Source organism: Manihot esculenta, chromosome 17, assembly GCF_001659605.2.
Source record: "Manihot esculenta cultivar AM560-2 chromosome 17, M.esculenta_v8, whole genome shotgun sequence".
NCBI classification, from domain to species: domain Eukaryota; kingdom Viridiplantae; phylum Streptophyta; class Magnoliopsida; order Malpighiales; family Euphorbiaceae; genus Manihot; species Manihot esculenta.
The window spans coordinates 20325645-20341379 of record NC_035177.2 but is presented as its reverse complement, the minus strand read 5'-3'; the positions used below and the strand labels follow the sequence as shown (position 1 = coordinate 20341379).

Genomic DNA, 15735 nt, shown 5'->3' with positions numbered 1-15735 from the left:
TGTAGAGGAAAAAAATTAATTTTTATCAAAAATTAAGCAAAAAATAAGCAAGATTACATAAGAGAAAATAAAAAGGAAGCAAATAAGTAATGAGAAAGTCTAATGGCTGGGATGTTATTTATCATGGAAAGCAATTTATAGAGGGCAATTTATAGAGAGGTGGCTGGGTGGCTGCCGTTGGTGTAGTTTGGCACTAAGAGTGCCGAACTAGACATTGTGGCTAGTTCGTTTTGGCTAGTTCGGCACTCAACTAGAGTATTTGAGCCTAATGCCGAACATGCCACAGGAGTAGGTGTCGAACAAGCATGCCACAGGAGTACAGAGACCCCTGTGGCATGCACAGGGATAGGTGCCGAACAAGCATGCCACAGGGGTGCAAAGACCCTTGTGCCGAACATGCATGCCACAGGGTGTAGAGAATCTCTGTACCCCTACACCCCTGAGGTGATAGCTCGTTCAGCACTTAAAGTGCTGGACAGGCATGTTCGACACCCTAAGTGCCGAACATGCCACGTATGTCATCACAAGAGCAGTTTAGTGAGCTCTCGTGGTAAGGAGCAAATTGTTCGACACCATTGGTATCGAAAAATCTGCTCCCGTGGCAGTTCGACACCATTGGTGTCGGACAATGGGTTATTCGAAACCAATGGTGTCGAACATGCATGTTCGGCACTATAACTGCTAAACATGCTTGTTTGACATACCTAATTCGAAAATATTTTCGAATTATGCATGATTTGATAAGTAGTTTTTTAATTACGCATGATTTAAAAAAAAAGCTCCACCTTGTGGAGGGAGAACGTATGTTCTGTGTATGCACCTGAAATCAGGCATTCACTGATTTTTTTTTCTTTTCTAAACATTATGGTTCTGGATTTGTATGAGTAGGTTCTTTATTATGCAAATTTTTCCTTTTGTTGTTTAAATTACTAGTGAAAGCTTATTAATGAATGAAAAGGATAAGAAAATGTCTATCAAGTGAGGGGTAGAGTTAAGAGGAAAGATTGCTGCAAGGAATGTGATGCCAAGAAAACTCCTTTCCTTTGCCTGGGCAACTTCTTTGCTGGAATGTTCTTCGTTAACCAGTATATGATTGGTAGGTTTACACTATTACGTGCGTTCCACAATAACTATAATTTAAAAAAAAAATCTCAAATTATATGTTACTTTGAGAATTTTAAAATAATATTAATTTTTACTTTCTATATATATCTTTAATAATTTTTAATTAAATCATGTGAAAAAAATAGGTAATTTAGATAAATTATTATAATTTTTTAAAATTAAATTATTAATTTGAGTGTACAAAGTTTAAGTCATAAATATTGAGAGACCAAGATAGTATAAAATTGATAAGTTTCTAGTGGTTGAATTGACTATATATGCATTTAAGTCAATTGGTAAATTAATTATTACAAATGGTGCATCTCAAGATTGCTTATTCTGTTGGGTGTGCTAGTGAGTTGGATTAATGGAATGTCCATGACTACTGTGCCTCCACCGACTGTCCAAACATTGCTATTTCTATAGCAATCTGCAGTGGTGCAACTTGTTGCCTTTGCTGGAAATGAAGTCCAAAATTTCAAAACTTTTTTATTATTAATTTGATTATTCATTTTAGATGCCAAGAAAATTTTGTTAGAGAGAAGGAAATAACTTTATAACATAATCTTTCCATTTTATCGTCACTGAAAATTTGAATTGATGAATGACAAATAGATCACAGTTTAGCATAGAATATGATAAATTGCTTCATTGTGTACATGTCATTAATAAAATTAGCAGCAGCTAATAAAATTATCATTGTGTACATGATAAAGGATAATAGATACTAAGATTTTTCAACTTTAGAGATGAAAGTAGCAGCAGCAGCTAAGGCCGAACATGAATCTTTATCAAATCACTCCTCCATCAAACTGAAAACTAATTCATGCTTATAGGAACCAACACAGCTTTTAGCAGTCGGAAGAAGCAAACCTTTCTATTAGATTTTTTTTTTCTTGGCTAAATTTGATCCATCATAAACTATGTGTATGTAAAGTAGAAGTTAATCCATTATGGACAGTGTCTAACGACATAGGGAACATTAGCCGTAGGTTGTCAAACATCAATAGTAAAAATGAAAAAAGTCCCGTGATGAACTTCGAGGAGTTCAATTTCATTCCAATGCAGGAAAATCAGTTTCTTGCTCGAATAATAAACCACCTGCTGCCTTTTGCTACAGTGGATAGTTAACAGACTTGACCTAACAAACCCGTAATAGAAAAAGTAATCCCACAACCATACAGCCCAAAAGTTATAATAATAATAATATCTTTTCGTCCTTTTTTTACAAGGGGTTTGGTTTTGAAACTTTATTATGATTATTAAAAAAGCGTTAATAATGAAAAAGAGAAGAAGATCAAATCTGGTCACCTACTCATATCACTTTGTCCGCAAAGTGGTCGACCTTTACCCAGAAGGAACAATCGATTGCAGAGGAAAATTTATGTCTGCTTCTTCACCTACCACCGGAAAAGTTCATTTACACTTAGGGTTTTCTTTTTCTGAAACAAAGGAAAATAGAAAATCAATATTAACTGATAAAACATTAGACTTTGATCATACAACTCCTTTTGTTTCTTTTTTCAACTTATCTCACCTTCATTACTCACCTGTCTCTCTCTGGGAAAAATTCAGCTATTATATCTATGAAGAAAACAAGATACTAATTAAACCATCCAATATAATTTTTATATATTTATACGACAAGATCTTTAATTGTGGAATCCACTGCGTTCTATATATATAGCAATCATCCATGGAATCTTGAGATGTAGACATGAGAAAATAATACATTAATTGTTTGATAACACAAAAATGCAAAATTGCTAATAAAAAAAGTTCACAGGTGACTGCGCATGCATGCAACTCTAGATATTAACCCTCCTCGATCTGTTTTCAGACATCAAATCAGACTCTATATAGAACAACCCATTATTCTGTCGTGGAGTCGTAAAAAAAAGAAGAAGAAAAAAAATCAGTCGTGGAGCTAGCTAGAAAAGACAAGAAAAGGCACCTCAAAAAAGAGATTTATATACAGTACTACGTGATATTGGCACGGCTCAATCAAACAACAAAGCTCTATTCATAGAGCACTGCTCTCTGATTGAACCGCACCAATATCTCGTTTTTGTTCTTTATTCTTTAATTTAAGACAGGCTTGTATATGTATAAACAGAAAAAGAAAAAAAAAAAAACACAGTATATGCATACCAAGAAAAAAAAAGTAATACATATAACCTGATATTAGCAAGGAGCTGCAAGAAACTAGCTAGTACCATAAAGAAAGAATGCAGAAAGAGAAGCAATGGAGGCAGAGAAGATGAGAAGTAGTGGTTTTTAAAAGTGAATAAGAGATGTCCTGTGAGTGAGATCACCATTATTTAATATGGGAGTATGAGTGTGAGAGAGATGGGGGAAGGTGAGAGGGGATGGGATGTTGAGCCTAGAAGAAGTTAAAGCATTGAATTTGCCACCAACCCAACAACAAAAAAGAGGTGGGTATATTAAATTTAAAGCTTGAGACAACAGAAAAAGCTCATTGATGAGATCCCTTGAGCTTTCAATTTGTGTATTTATGAGGATGAAGAAGGCCGGGCATTGGAATTTCAAAATGGAAAAGCGTAAAGCAAGAGAGTTAAAGTCTTCTTGGTCGGTACCCTTAATCTCTATAGCTAGGTTGATTTTGGCTGATATTCTAAGAAACAACTTTGGTACCAAAATCTTGCAATCTTTGCAAAGAAATGTCGTGGAAATTGACGCCCTAATTAAGGACACTTTTGCATTTTCATGGGACCATATATAATTAATGCTATTCGTATTTTTTTTCCATGAGTTATTAAAAAAAACAGATGGATTGTTTTGACGAAGTTAAGTTACTAATACCTGATTTACATCAAATTCTTACACAATCATGAACAATTTTTTATTTCTTTTTAAAATATTTTTTTCTCAAGCAATGTGGCTTCAATTCCTTAATTTAATTTGTATTGGTGAGTTTGAGGTAATCCATAATTGTCATTAATTGGCAGTGTCCTTTTCAGACATGTCCCGAGAGAAGGAAACTCCAGTCTTCAATTCTCTGTCAGAAGCATTTCATCATTTAGAGCGACTTCTCTTTTTTCAAATATTTACTTCCTTTCATTTGCCATATTGTAATTTTATTTTTTACATATATACTCTTATTAATTTTGAATTATTTAATATTAATATATAAAAAAATATTACCATCCTGAAATTTTTTAATATTTTTTTAATCTTTTTTTCTCATATATATTAATCTCAAATCTTTAATTCATTCACTATTTAAGTATATTAATCAAATTATTTAAGAGTTAAAAATTAAATTAAATTTTAATTATTAATTTAAAAGTACTTGTCTTTGAAAAAAAAAACTTTTAAAACATTTTGGAGCTAAAAACAAATGTATAATAAAATAATTTAAGGAAAAAAAAAAAAAGAATCCTATGGCCAATTGGCGCCCATGTATTAATGACATGTGCATTAATTTGTAGCTACCGACAACCCATGTTGTACAAGGATTGCTTCGTTTCCCCGTATCCTTATGAAGACCAAACAAACCTGGAGCACTTAAAATAGACTTCAAAATGATAACTTATTTAAATTTGGTTTATAATAAATTTAAAATAAAATAATATATAAAACATTTTTCAACAAAGCCCAACCAATTAAGAAACCCAAAGGCCCAAACAACAACTAGCGACGTCGTTTTGATGAGGCAAATGTTCTTGCTGACGCGGCGATGCATAGATTTTGCTTGACACGGAGGTAATCCAACCCATTCCAACTTGCGAAAGGGAGTTGCATGAGAATTGATCATCCTATAAGTATAGGTTTCGTGCGGGAATCAGAATGAAACCCTAATAAGTTTCCTTTATATTAAATGGAAGGTTAATTTTTGCTTTTGAAGCATCCAATAATTGTCTATCTGATATCGACCTTTTTGGGTAGTTCTTTTCATAACTTTCAATTGGATCAATCAATCAATTCTCTTTGAAAACCCTAATTCCCTCATCTAATTATCTCCTTTCGTGTTGGGTATGTCTCAAAGTTTCAATCTTTGCTTGTCTTCTTGAGTTTGTTGTTTCTTTCGGTATAGAAGCAGTTTTTTTTTTCTTTGTTTTGTTTTATGGTCGTTAGTTGGAGCAGATTTCTGAATTTGTGGGGTTGTGATGTTTTCGTGTGTGAAATTCGCAGAGAACTGCAATCGAAGGTCGGCTATAGCCATGGCTAAAAGTTCCTTCAAGCTTGAACATCCACGAGGTTCGTTTGTCATTTTTTTGTTTGGAACTATCGAATTTTTAATAACTCATACATATCTGATGTGATCAATCTTAAATATTGGTATGGGTACTCCCTAATTTTACTGGGGCACTTGCTGTTTATTCTATGCATAACTTGATTATACTTGCTGAAATGCCAAAATAATTATTGAAAAATGAAATTGAAATTGAGATTTTGGATGACTTAGATTGGTCACGAGTTTTTTCTATTTATTTGATGGGGTGCATTTATGCGTTAGTTTCCATTATTTCCAAATCATAATTTTGATGGTTGACTGAAGAATTTCTATTTTTGGACCCCCACTCTCTCTATAGATCAAAATGAGATCTTTCTCAGTGCATATGAATAGAATGAATTTTAACTGATATAATGCCTGATTCTTTCCTCAACTATAAAACAGAAGTTATGGCTTTTTTCTGTCAACATCTATCTTCATCCCTTGTTTGTCAATTGGTGTATAACTCGAACTCTATGTATGATGTCCACCATATGTTCAAGATAAAATTTGAACAATTAATTTAGAATTATAACGACTATATAATTTATTATCTTCTTTGTGCCTGCTTTCTTGTTTTTCTTTTCAGAGAGGAGGCAAGCAGAAGCTGCTCGCATCAGGGAGAAGTATCCAGACAGAATACCTGTAAGATTCTGTTTCTAAATTTCTGTCAATCTAGATTTGGGCTCTTCCATGCATTTTATTCAATATGCTTATCATCTGATTGAGCATGTGATGCAGGTTATTGTGGAAAAGGCTGAAAGGAGTGATGTTCCTGATATTGATAAGAAGAAGTTAGTAGCATTCTTTCTTTATACTCTCCACATTCGCATTATCATTCACATTTTGCCTGAAGTTGATACTTTCAGGAACTCCTTGTTATATATCCTGCAATAATAAGACATTCTCTAGTTGTATATTCATTCAATTTTCAGTGCTTCACTTATTTCTAGGTAGATGTGCCTATTTTAGTAATGCATGTGACATTGCCTATTCTCATAGGCTTGTCGTAATATTTTCATGTGGAAAATAAGGTAAATCTTTTGCAGCAGTAGTAATTTTTTTTGGTGTGACTTTTGCTGCCAGTTGGTCCCCAAAATGTTGCCAGTGGACATCACACTGGTATTTGGGGAACGGTTCTCTAGTGATATAGGAACAAAATTATAGAGATTACACTAAGCTATACAAACACACACGCCAATGCACACACACACACACACACACACACACACACACACACACACACACACACACACACACACACACGCATGCGCACACATACAGAACATAGAAGTTGTTGATGAATGTGAATATAGTTCAAATCATTAAGCAAATCCAACAATGGCTTCTATCGGCAATAAGTATATATAAATAAGTCCTATCTAGTTATAAGATTCATTTCATTTCGCATGTTTTATATGAGATATCTCTATGGATGCTAGTTAAATTGCATTTTTTCCCAAGAAATTTAGGTTCTTAAGTCTATATGAAGGTTTGGTAAGTGCTTTTTCATTTGTTGATTCAAAGATAATGCCCACAAATTAATAGTGTACAACTACAAAGTTTCTTTGCTAACATGTATTTTTACATTACAAAGTTCGTTGAATGGCATTGCCAACTCAATTTGATTGTAGCTTTCCTTTAATTTTTTTTCTTTGTTGCAAATACAGGTATCTTGTGCCAGCTGATTTGACAGTGGGGCAGTTTGTCTACGTTGTCCGTAAAAGGATTAAGCTCAGTGCTGAAAAGGCTATATTTGTGTTTGTGAAGGACACTTTACCTTCAACTGGTGAGTAACATTGATGTATAAATCGCTATATTGGTAAAATATTCTAGTGTTTGATAAAAATTCTTATGTTGTTTCAGCTGCATTAATGTCTGCAATCTATGAGGAAAACAAGGATGAAGATGGTTTTCTTTACATGACTTACAGTGGGGAGAATACCTTTGGATTCCATCAAGAGCAACAGAATTCGTGCATGTAAATGAAAATTAGGTGTAAAGTATCGGCTGCTGTCTGTTAAGATTAATGCTCTAACCAGCTTATTTATTCTGCTTATCTTGTTTTGGATTTACGCAAATGCTATTTTCTGGGACTTGGAACTGAATGGATTCATTTAAATTCCAGTGATCTGATTTTCAATCCTCATATTTTCTTCTTTTGCAAATAATGTGGCATGATCTTATTTCAAGATTATTTATATTTGTTCTGTTCGAGGACCACAAATGAAACCCCAAACTTTTTTTCTTCCATGAACAGAAGGCAAAGAAAATAAAATCTGAAATTGTCTTTTAAGAAAGGATGAATACCTGCATGGAAACCGAAGAATGAGCAAACTCATTGGAAACCATGAACAGATGAAAATTTCTAGTTACTACTAATAGAATAAGACAGCAATCATTCAATGTATCTAGCTCTATGGTGGGGTGAATAATTTTAGGACAGTTCATCAACCAAGAAGGCAAAAGGGAAGAGGTCAACCAAAGCAAGGAAAAGATCCAGGCAATGCACTTAACTTTCCAAAGAATACAGATTCAAAGAGAAAATAGAAAAAGCTCATTCAGAGGGAGAGAGAGAGAGAGAGAAACTGGTGGTGTTAGGCCAACGGGGCTTGGATTGAGAAACTGAGTTGATGGAAAATGATCAAGGTTAAGGACCTATAAGCCTGATGAAAAGGAAAATGCTACACCTGTAGATAGCTCCATACTGTACTTCCGAAAGGAGACTTGCCAATTTACCTTTTTCTGGGAAGACGTCTCTTCTTTTAATTCCTTTTTTTTGGGAAAAAAAACAGTCTTTTACTTCGAGTTTAATAGTTATATTTTTCAGCTGGTTTTTAAATGTTTCTCTTCCTTCATTATGTATCCAGAGGACTAAATTGTTTGCTGCTTAATGTTTTTCTTTACCTCCTAGTATTCCATTAGAGACCACAGCTTATGTTTTCCTCGACAAGCTAATAACCTGATGGCATCGGGTTTTTATTCTGTTTTTTCTAGAGTCCATATGATACAAGATTTCGATTTGGCTAATATATATTTTAGATGCTCAATTAACTACAGATAATTACTAAATCTGAACTGGGTTAGTTGAGAGAAGACTCTAATACCCCAGATATGCAGTGGGTTATTTTTGATATTATAATATTGAGATTCTCGAATTAATTTCAATATAATAATTAACGATAAGGATGAGCAAACAAAACCGAATGATCAATTGCCCTTTTCTTTCCCCTTCTTGCAACTGAAATATATGAACCAGCAGAGAAGAAGCATCCACGAGCCAGTACATAGGAGAGGAAACAACCCACTGATGAACCCTAGCAGCAAGAACCCAGTACACCCAGTACAGTATCTTGTTCCCTGGCTTTTTAACAAAACAACTATAAAAAATTAAAATTAAACAAATTCATACAAGCACGGATAGTCATGCTTATGCTGGTGCTGCTTGCTCGTCCACTCCTCAGCCACCCTGTTGAAATAGATGACGACGTGGACGGCGAAGATGAGGAAATGGGTACTTGATACCATCCTCTGATGACGCTATCCATCCTCCATTAGCAAAATGTCAGGACTTGAAACTGGGGTGTATATTGTTTAGTGTGTTGTATATCAATAAACTTTGTGCAGCTAGCACTTCTCTATTCATGAATCATGCTTCAAAGAGTGCGATTAAGGAGAACAATTAACATTTAATTTGAGTTTCAACGCTTAATTTATTGCTGTTACCTTGTTTGTAGGCAGAAGTGAAGGATCTAGTGAGATAGACATAGCTTACCTTCACATGTGACCATGTCCCGAGCTTGAGTTGGTGGGTGGTGCCAAACTACCAACAGACTACAGGATGTAGATAATAGGATATGAAAACAAAAATATAATAGCCCCATCAGTTTGCTTAAAAAAAAGGGAGAAGTTAAGCAAATAGGAAACGTAATTCTCATACCAGACCCCCCTTCTTGCCTCCGCCGTCCTGCGCCTCTCGCAAAAGGGAGAAGTTTCTTTCTTTCTATATCTATCTGGAAACACTTAACTCTTTTCCCCTGTCTCTCTCCCTTCCTCTCCAAAGACGGTTTTTATTGTTGAAGTAATCAAATGAAAATCATTTCACTTATTTGCAGCACTTAAGACCATAGAATTTCAGGATTCATGTGTGTTTTTTGGGGTCCATGAGTCCATGCTCCCATCAACATTCTCGTCCACTTTCATGAAAATGTTGTACGGGATTTCACCAAAACTCAATCCCAACAACTCTTCTGTGTCTTTCTCATGATTTCTTCCTCTGCCCTGTGTTTTTTTTGTATGCATTTGTATTGTGAAAGTTGATTTTTCCTTTTTAAATACTCTTATGGCTTCGAGGGCTGTTGGAACCATCAGGGTTAGCACAATGAGGCCTCTTTCGATTATGGGCGGGTCAGATTTGGTATACAAACGATGTGGGTTTCGCTTTGATCTGAGGTGCAATCGGGATTTTAATAGGTTCTCTGGACGAGAATGTTGTCGTTTGGCTGTTTTCCCTCAGAGAGCTATCACTCCTGTTGAAGATGAGAAACCTTTCATTCCTGAGGTGGAGCCTTCTGGGGCAATTGATAGGGTTCAGGACACTGAGTCCAGTGTCATTCACAAGGATTTGAACCTTCTTCCTAGTGAGTCCGTTCTATTATATTTTTCCAGCTTAAGCTCTTGTTAACTTTAATTGGATGGTTATTTGGCGAATTATTGTATAACTTACTTATTTAAAAGCCTTCTTTAGCATAAAATTGGAAATGCCGCGTGATTTCTGTGTGCATGGATAGGTTATTTGTTGATTTTTGTAAAAGATAATGCTTTTTCTTGTAATTAGAGTAAGGATCAATTTCTTATTCTAGGTAAACTTATGTCCTTTCAGTAGTAGTGACAACTGAATAATTTTTATCTCATGGGATCTATTTGGTTGGTTATCCAGATTTTGGAATTATTATTTTGCTGAAAGGCTGCTGAAGATACCATAGAAAATTTTAAGCTTTGGATCATTGTAACTATTTATTAGAAAAAGTAAGTGTAAACTAATCAAGTTTGCATTTTGTTGTGAATTGCAGAACCATTATCAGCAGCAGATCTTTCTGCATCTCAAGATGACAACATAAAAGTACGGGTTGCTTATCAGGTAAGCAGTTCAGCATTCTTTATTATGACTCCATTATCCATTTCCTTTTTAGCTATACTTGTTTTGCTTTGGTGCCCTTTTTAGGGTATAGCAGGTGCATATAGTGAGGCTGCTGCACTAAAAGCATACCCCACGTGTGAAACTGTCCCATGTGAACATTTTGAAGCCGCATTCAAGGTTCATCTAATCGTTATGTATAATAATTTTTGTTTTCTGAACTGAGCATTATATAACTCTCACATTTTTTCTCTTGAACTTCTCTGAGCAGGCTGTTGAACTCTGGTTAGTGGATAAAGCAGTCCTTCCCATTGAGAATTCAGTTGGCGGCAGCATCCACCGTAATTATGATCTATTCCTTCAACATAGGCTGCATATTGTGGGAGAGGTGCAGATGGCAGTCAACCATTGCCTGTTGGGTTTGCCTGGCGTACAAAAGGAGGAATTAAAACGTGTCTTGAGCCACCCCCAGGTTACTCCTTTCTGTTCTGTTGCATGCCATTTCATTGTTGTTTGTTGTAGAAGACACCTGGCAATATACGAGCTATGTTTCCTGTGTTAGATTCAAGCCTCATTAGTTTGTAGTCAATGTGATTGAGCAGACTTATTTATGACTAGAGCTTCTGAACTGATCTGAATATGGTAACTTTTCATTGCTTAAAAGACAGCAATTAACTGGTAGTCATCTAGCCTATGGAGATCTGATTGCGGTGGAACTCTTACTATTCATTTAAAATGACTACATTTAACTCTTGGCCATTACAGTTTAGAGGGCTTTTACCATAGTTTTGATGGCATAACATCTGAAAGTTGGATGTAAAAGATTACAGTTTTAATTATTGCTTTTGCCTTTGAATTGATAATTTTGGTACGAAATATGTCCTGCTCTCTGAAATATTCCGACTTGCAGGCCCTTTCCCACTGTGCGATGATATTGAGTGAGTTAGGTGTTGTAAAAGTTAGCACTGATGATACAGCTGGTGCTGCTCAGGTATTCTTCAAAATGATCTGAATCCACTTTTATGCTAACCCTGAATCATACTAGAAACAGTTATGCTATATGCTAAAATGCTTGCAACAGACAGTAGCTATCTGTGGCATCAGAGAAACTGGTGCTATCGCAAGCGCTCGAGCAGCAGAAATCTATGGTCTTGAAATGCTTGCAGAAAAAATCCAGGTAATGCTCCACCTTCAGTTTTCTGTGATTTTCTTCATAAAAATTTCTAGAAAAATGGTGTTACCAGTGTGTAAAACTTTATTGAGATTAGTTTCAGATACTTGTAAAACAGCAAAGACCTTTGTGTTTGATTAAGTTAAACACTATTGATTATGAAAATGGTTGATGTTATTCTTATTGTCTAATTATTCACCTGCTAGTAATCAATCTGTTAATTTGTTTTTTCTTCTGAAATTTAGTTATTGAGGGCTTAATCGCTTAAATCATAGGTGTCATTCATAAAAAATACAATCCTATGAAAGGTGTGCAAAGGAGCGACTTGCAGCCTATAAAATTTTCTTCTAGTAGTTGTATGTTCCATACTTTGTTAACCATTTGTATTAAGAAATTTCTTTTCTTAGGGGAAGTCAAATGACAAAAGGTTTTGCTTCTCCATCATATAAATTTGTATTGCTGCTGTATCTACCTTCTGCATGAAGCAGAAACATTTGTCTCCTTCATCCCACAATTTCATATTCAGACCTTTCTATTACATAAATAATTAGACTTATTTGGAAAACCTTGAAGTTTGAAAGACAACTACAGTTCTCCCCATAGACATTTAATTACATTTTCTCCTAATGCCAAATAAAGCAGTGTTATGTTTGATCTTATTGTAAAAGGATATATTAGAAACAGCTCATTGTTAGTCTCTTAACTTTTCATTCAAGTGTCCTTGGACATTTCAATGTCAATGATGTTGGATGTGAATTTTAGTGGAGAATTATAGAGCCTAGTATTTGGTGGGAGTATTATTTCCATGGACATCTTTTTGGTGGAGAATTATAGCCTAGCATTTGAAATATGCCCAAGTCAAGCAACTGTTACCCTTGGCCACACTGATAACCTCCTCGAGACTAATTCTTGGAGAAAAACCTTGAGATTTCATGCATGTGCTTACTGGTTTGCATGCCTAATACTAAAGAAATATGTTGGTTGAGAAGATATGGTGCAAACAATGCCATGCATATGATTCAGGATTAGGTCTTAAGAGTTCAACTTGGTAGTGCTTGTAAGTTGTAAGTACTTCAGCTTGTAAAAGACTTGTATTTAAAGCTTAAACTCCATTATGCTTGAATTTGGAAAGAAAAGAAAATTGGTTATAAAAGTTCACCAAATTTTCACCACTCATGCTGATCAGGATGATGATGACAATATAACCCGCTTTTTGATACTTGCAAGAGAACCTATTATTCCAGGAACTGACAGGCCTCATAAGGTATTATTCTTTGTTACCCAGCCTTTTGTAATCTTTTTTTTTTCCTTTTTTTTCTTATTTTGGAATATTAAGAGAATAAGAGAAGCTTTTCCATTCATCATTTGTACGTAGTCATAAGTTTTTCCCCATTCAGACAAGCATTGTTTTCAGCCTCGAAGAAGGTCCTGGTGTTCTGTTCAAAGCATTGGCAGTGTTTGCTTTGAGGGGTATTAATTTGTCAAAGGTAACCTTAACTACAAGCTTGTTTTTGTTGTTTAACCATTGTATGCAGAACTACAAAGGCTCTACTTATTATCAAATTTTATCAACTTTCAGATAGAGAGTCGTCCACAAAAAAATCGTCCTTTAAGGGTAGTTGATGGTTCCAACAAGGGGAGTGCCAAGTAAGTGATAAATTTTTGGGAATTATTTGTAAGGTTGGATATGAACTGTCCTATTTCTCAGGCACACACTAGTAGATTCTGTGGATGCAAGTTTACGTGAATAACTTGGAAAGAATAATCAAATTGTGATATAAAGCAATTGACCATCGTCTTAACGATGGATGAACGATTGGGCAGTGGTAGTGATAGCTTCATCAAGAAGTATATAACAACTATACTTATGTGCCTATAGAAATTTGTAAATTATAGAAAAACAGGTTGCAGAAACAAAAAGTAACTTAATGTGATCATAATATTTTTCTGTAACAAAGAAAAAAGAAAAAGAAAAAAAAGGTAATTGGTGCCTCTGTTCTTTCATTATCTTTGTTAAATATTGAAATTTCAATAATGATGCTAAAATGTACTTGAAATTAATTTCGAGGTTTGAATGCTTGGATGAGAAGTAATTATCCATTTCGTAAAACACTTTGTTCAAAAGTACCTTTTTCAATTCAGATACTGTTTATCCTTTTACTGCTGCATTGTAAACTTTCTTGTATGTCTTCCCAAAATACAAGCATTCACTCAACATACCTGATACATAAGTATTAAGTTTTCACTTTTCTTATTTCAGGGAAACTGAAATATCAGAGAGGATAAAATTCAATTACTCTTTTCTTTTACAACTTCTCTGAAACCATATTGCTGTTAAAGCAACCTTGTGTAGTTTTTTTATATATTTTTGGAGTATGTGTTTGCTATGCCAGAGATGTATTTCTTGTGACAGGTACTTTGACTACCTTTTCTATATCGACTTTGAAGCTTCTATGGCAGAACCTCGTGCTCAAAATGCATTGGGACATTTGCAGGTTAGTCCTTTTGATAATGTATGGTATCTAAGCAAACAACTCTCATACATTTGAACAAAGCAAACTCATAAGCTACATTTTCCTTGTCAATTTTTTACGATCTAATTTCTTTTTTCTTCTTTCTTTCTCACTCTCTTCCCCTTTTTTGGCATTTACAATCTAATTTTTTGACATTTATAAGTGTTCTGAAGGTTTTGTTGTGATTATTTATGACAAGAAATAAGTGTCGGCTTTTTATAAACCAATCACGGTGTAGACAGATTATTGCACAAGAGAAGGATTTACTTCTCGAATTGCAATCTGTTCATGTCCATAACTATCAAATAGGCCGTTTTATTTCCTTGTTGGGGAAGCGTGGATGGAACCTATCTCTTCATCTTGATATGAGACAAGAAAATGTTAATTTGAAGCGCATTATGTTCTTGATCTGGCATTTTAACAGTAATAATTGTATATGGAAGCTAGCTGTCTATTGCTGTATTTTTTTCTTTTTTGTCTGCATATCTTGTGCCTGCTGGCCTCCTACTGAACTCTGCAGCTCTTAATAACGTATGGGCCAAATACATATTTTTATCCCCATACTATTTATAAGTAACCCTCTTAACATTTGAACTAAAATCTAAATCTATTGAATACACCCGACTAATTGACTTATAGTTAGAAATGGTTTCACTTAGCCCCAAATTTTTATAAAACAACAAAGTTACTCTTGTCTTGTTCATTTTATTAAAGTATGAATAAGAAATGGAACTATATTTTACTTTTTCTTTTCTATAAAAAAATTGATGATATGGCTAAGTTGTTTTCAATTATTCTGATTTTATAATATTCAAGTATATAGGTTATTGTTATAGTTCAAACGTCAATGAATAATCCCAAATAGTTTCATTTACTTGAGATATAGTTGAAAGTGAGTGGTTACACTCAGAAGGACCAGAAGAGCCACAAGAACCGTTCTGAATAAGAATAGTCCAGGATTGTACTTAATTTTTTTTGTTCTTTCATTTTTGCAGGAATTTGCAAGATTTCTTCGCGTTCTTGGTTGCTACCCTATGGATACAGCTGTATAAAAACTTACCTTGGCATCTATTCTTACGGTTATCATGATTTCTGAAACCCACCAACAAAGATACAATTCAGCCTTCGTTTGCTGTACATAAATATATTAACATGGCCCAAGCGAACCTGGAACTGGAAGAGAGTTTATTGGAATGTGATCAAGGCTTGTTGATGAGATGGCAGCATGCCAACAGTATCTTTTCACTTAAAAAAACTTTCATATTTCTCTTTCACAATTCTTTTCATCCCCTTGACAAGGAATATCAGAACATTATGTTTCTGTAGATGTAATAGTTGAAGGCAAGTCTACAAGGACATAAATTCCTGTTCCTGGAATAAAATTAGTGCACTTAAATTTGCATTTTCAATCCCTTTAAATGAGGCATATATGATAGTTAGCTCAAACTGGTTAGTTACAAATAACATGTTAGTCGGGTAATCATTATATTGCAATTCAACAGATTTGGTCCATTGCGAGTGATTTCTCGCTACTACCTTCCCATAAAAAGAAAACAGCAGAATGGGCCAGTAA

The 15735-nt window shown here is 34.6% G+C and overlaps 2 protein-coding genes and 2 long non-coding RNA genes across 7 annotated transcripts; 2 read left to right on the top strand and 2 right to left on the bottom strand.

Annotated features, from left to right (window-relative positions):
• Positions 1 to 2116: 2116 nt before the first annotated feature.
• On the bottom strand, positions 2117 to 3593 carry LOC110605082. The gene is made up of 2 exons (XR_002486318.1): positions 3283 to 3593; positions 2117 to 2688 (listed from the first exon to the last, which is right to left on the bottom strand). It is a non-coding gene; the product is annotated as an uncharacterized LOC110605082 (long non-coding RNA).
• Positions 3594 to 4835: 1242 nt separating this feature from the next.
• On the top strand, positions 4836 to 7490 carry LOC110605080 (autophagy-related protein 8C). Of its 3 annotated transcripts, none has more exons than XM_021743384.2 (6): positions 4836 to 4952; positions 5260 to 5325; positions 5931 to 5986; positions 6083 to 6135; positions 7012 to 7130; positions 7208 to 7490. In XM_021743384.2, exons 1-6 carry the CDS (start codon positions 4946 to 4948, stop codon positions 7324 to 7326), a joined length of 420 nt encoding a protein of 139 aa, XP_021599076.1. In that variant the 5' UTR covers positions 4836 to 4945; the 3' UTR covers positions 7327 to 7490. The 3 variants fall into 3 exon arrangements, with proteins under 3 accessions (XP_021599076.1, XP_021599078.1, XP_021599077.1); XM_021743386.2 differs by having other exon boundaries at positions 4850 to 5155; XM_021743385.2 differs by having other exon boundaries at positions 4852 to 5100.
• A 1009-nt stretch (positions 7491 to 8499) lies between these two features.
• LOC110605081 lies at positions 8500 to 9512 on the bottom strand. Its single transcript, XR_002486317.1, has 2 exons — positions 9282 to 9512; positions 8500 to 9175 (listed from the first exon to the last, which is right to left on the bottom strand). It is a non-coding gene; the product is annotated as an uncharacterized LOC110605081 (long non-coding RNA).
• On the top strand, positions 9168 to 15571 carry LOC110605078 (arogenate dehydratase/prephenate dehydratase 1, chloroplastic). 2 transcript variants are annotated; one of them, XR_006349203.1, is made up of 11 exons: positions 9168 to 9981; positions 10414 to 10481; positions 10566 to 10658; positions 10750 to 10950; positions 11389 to 11469; positions 11560 to 11655; positions 12836 to 12913; positions 13064 to 13136; positions 13229 to 13296; positions 14063 to 14144; positions 15158 to 15571. XR_006349203.1 is itself a non-coding variant. In XM_021743381.2 (11 exons), the coding sequence occupies exons 1-11, from the start codon at positions 9684 to 9686 to the stop codon at positions 15212 to 15214; spliced, it is 1212 nt and encodes a 403-aa protein (XP_021599073.1). In that variant the 5' UTR covers positions 9168 to 9683; the 3' UTR covers positions 15215 to 15571. The 2 variants fall into 2 exon arrangements, 1 of the variants encoding a protein (XP_021599073.1); XM_021743381.2 differs by having other exon boundaries at positions 13047 to 13136.
• Positions 15572 to 15735: the final 164 nt, after the last annotated feature.

Coding starts and splice junctions, on each gene's coding strand:
- LOC110605080 (XM_021743384.2), top strand. Junction 5,987..6,082: donor AGTATCCAGACAGAATACCT/GTAAGATTCTGT, acceptor CATGTGATGCAG/GTTATTGTGGAAAAGGCTGA. Junction 7,131..7,207: donor GGACACTTTACCTTCAACTG/GTGAGTAACATT, acceptor ATGTTGTTTCAG/CTGCATTAATGTCTGCAATC.
- LOC110605078 (XM_021743381.2), top strand. CDS start 9,684: ATGGCTTCGAGGGCTGTTGGAACCATCAGGGTTAGCACAATGAGGCCT. Junction 9,982..10,413: donor GGATTTGAACCTTCTTCCTA/GTGAGTCCGTTC, acceptor TGTGAATTGCAG/AACCATTATCAGCAGCAGAT. Junction 11,470..11,559: donor ATACAGCTGGTGCTGCTCAG/GTATTCTTCAAA, acceptor TGCTTGCAACAG/ACAGTAGCTATCTGTGGCAT.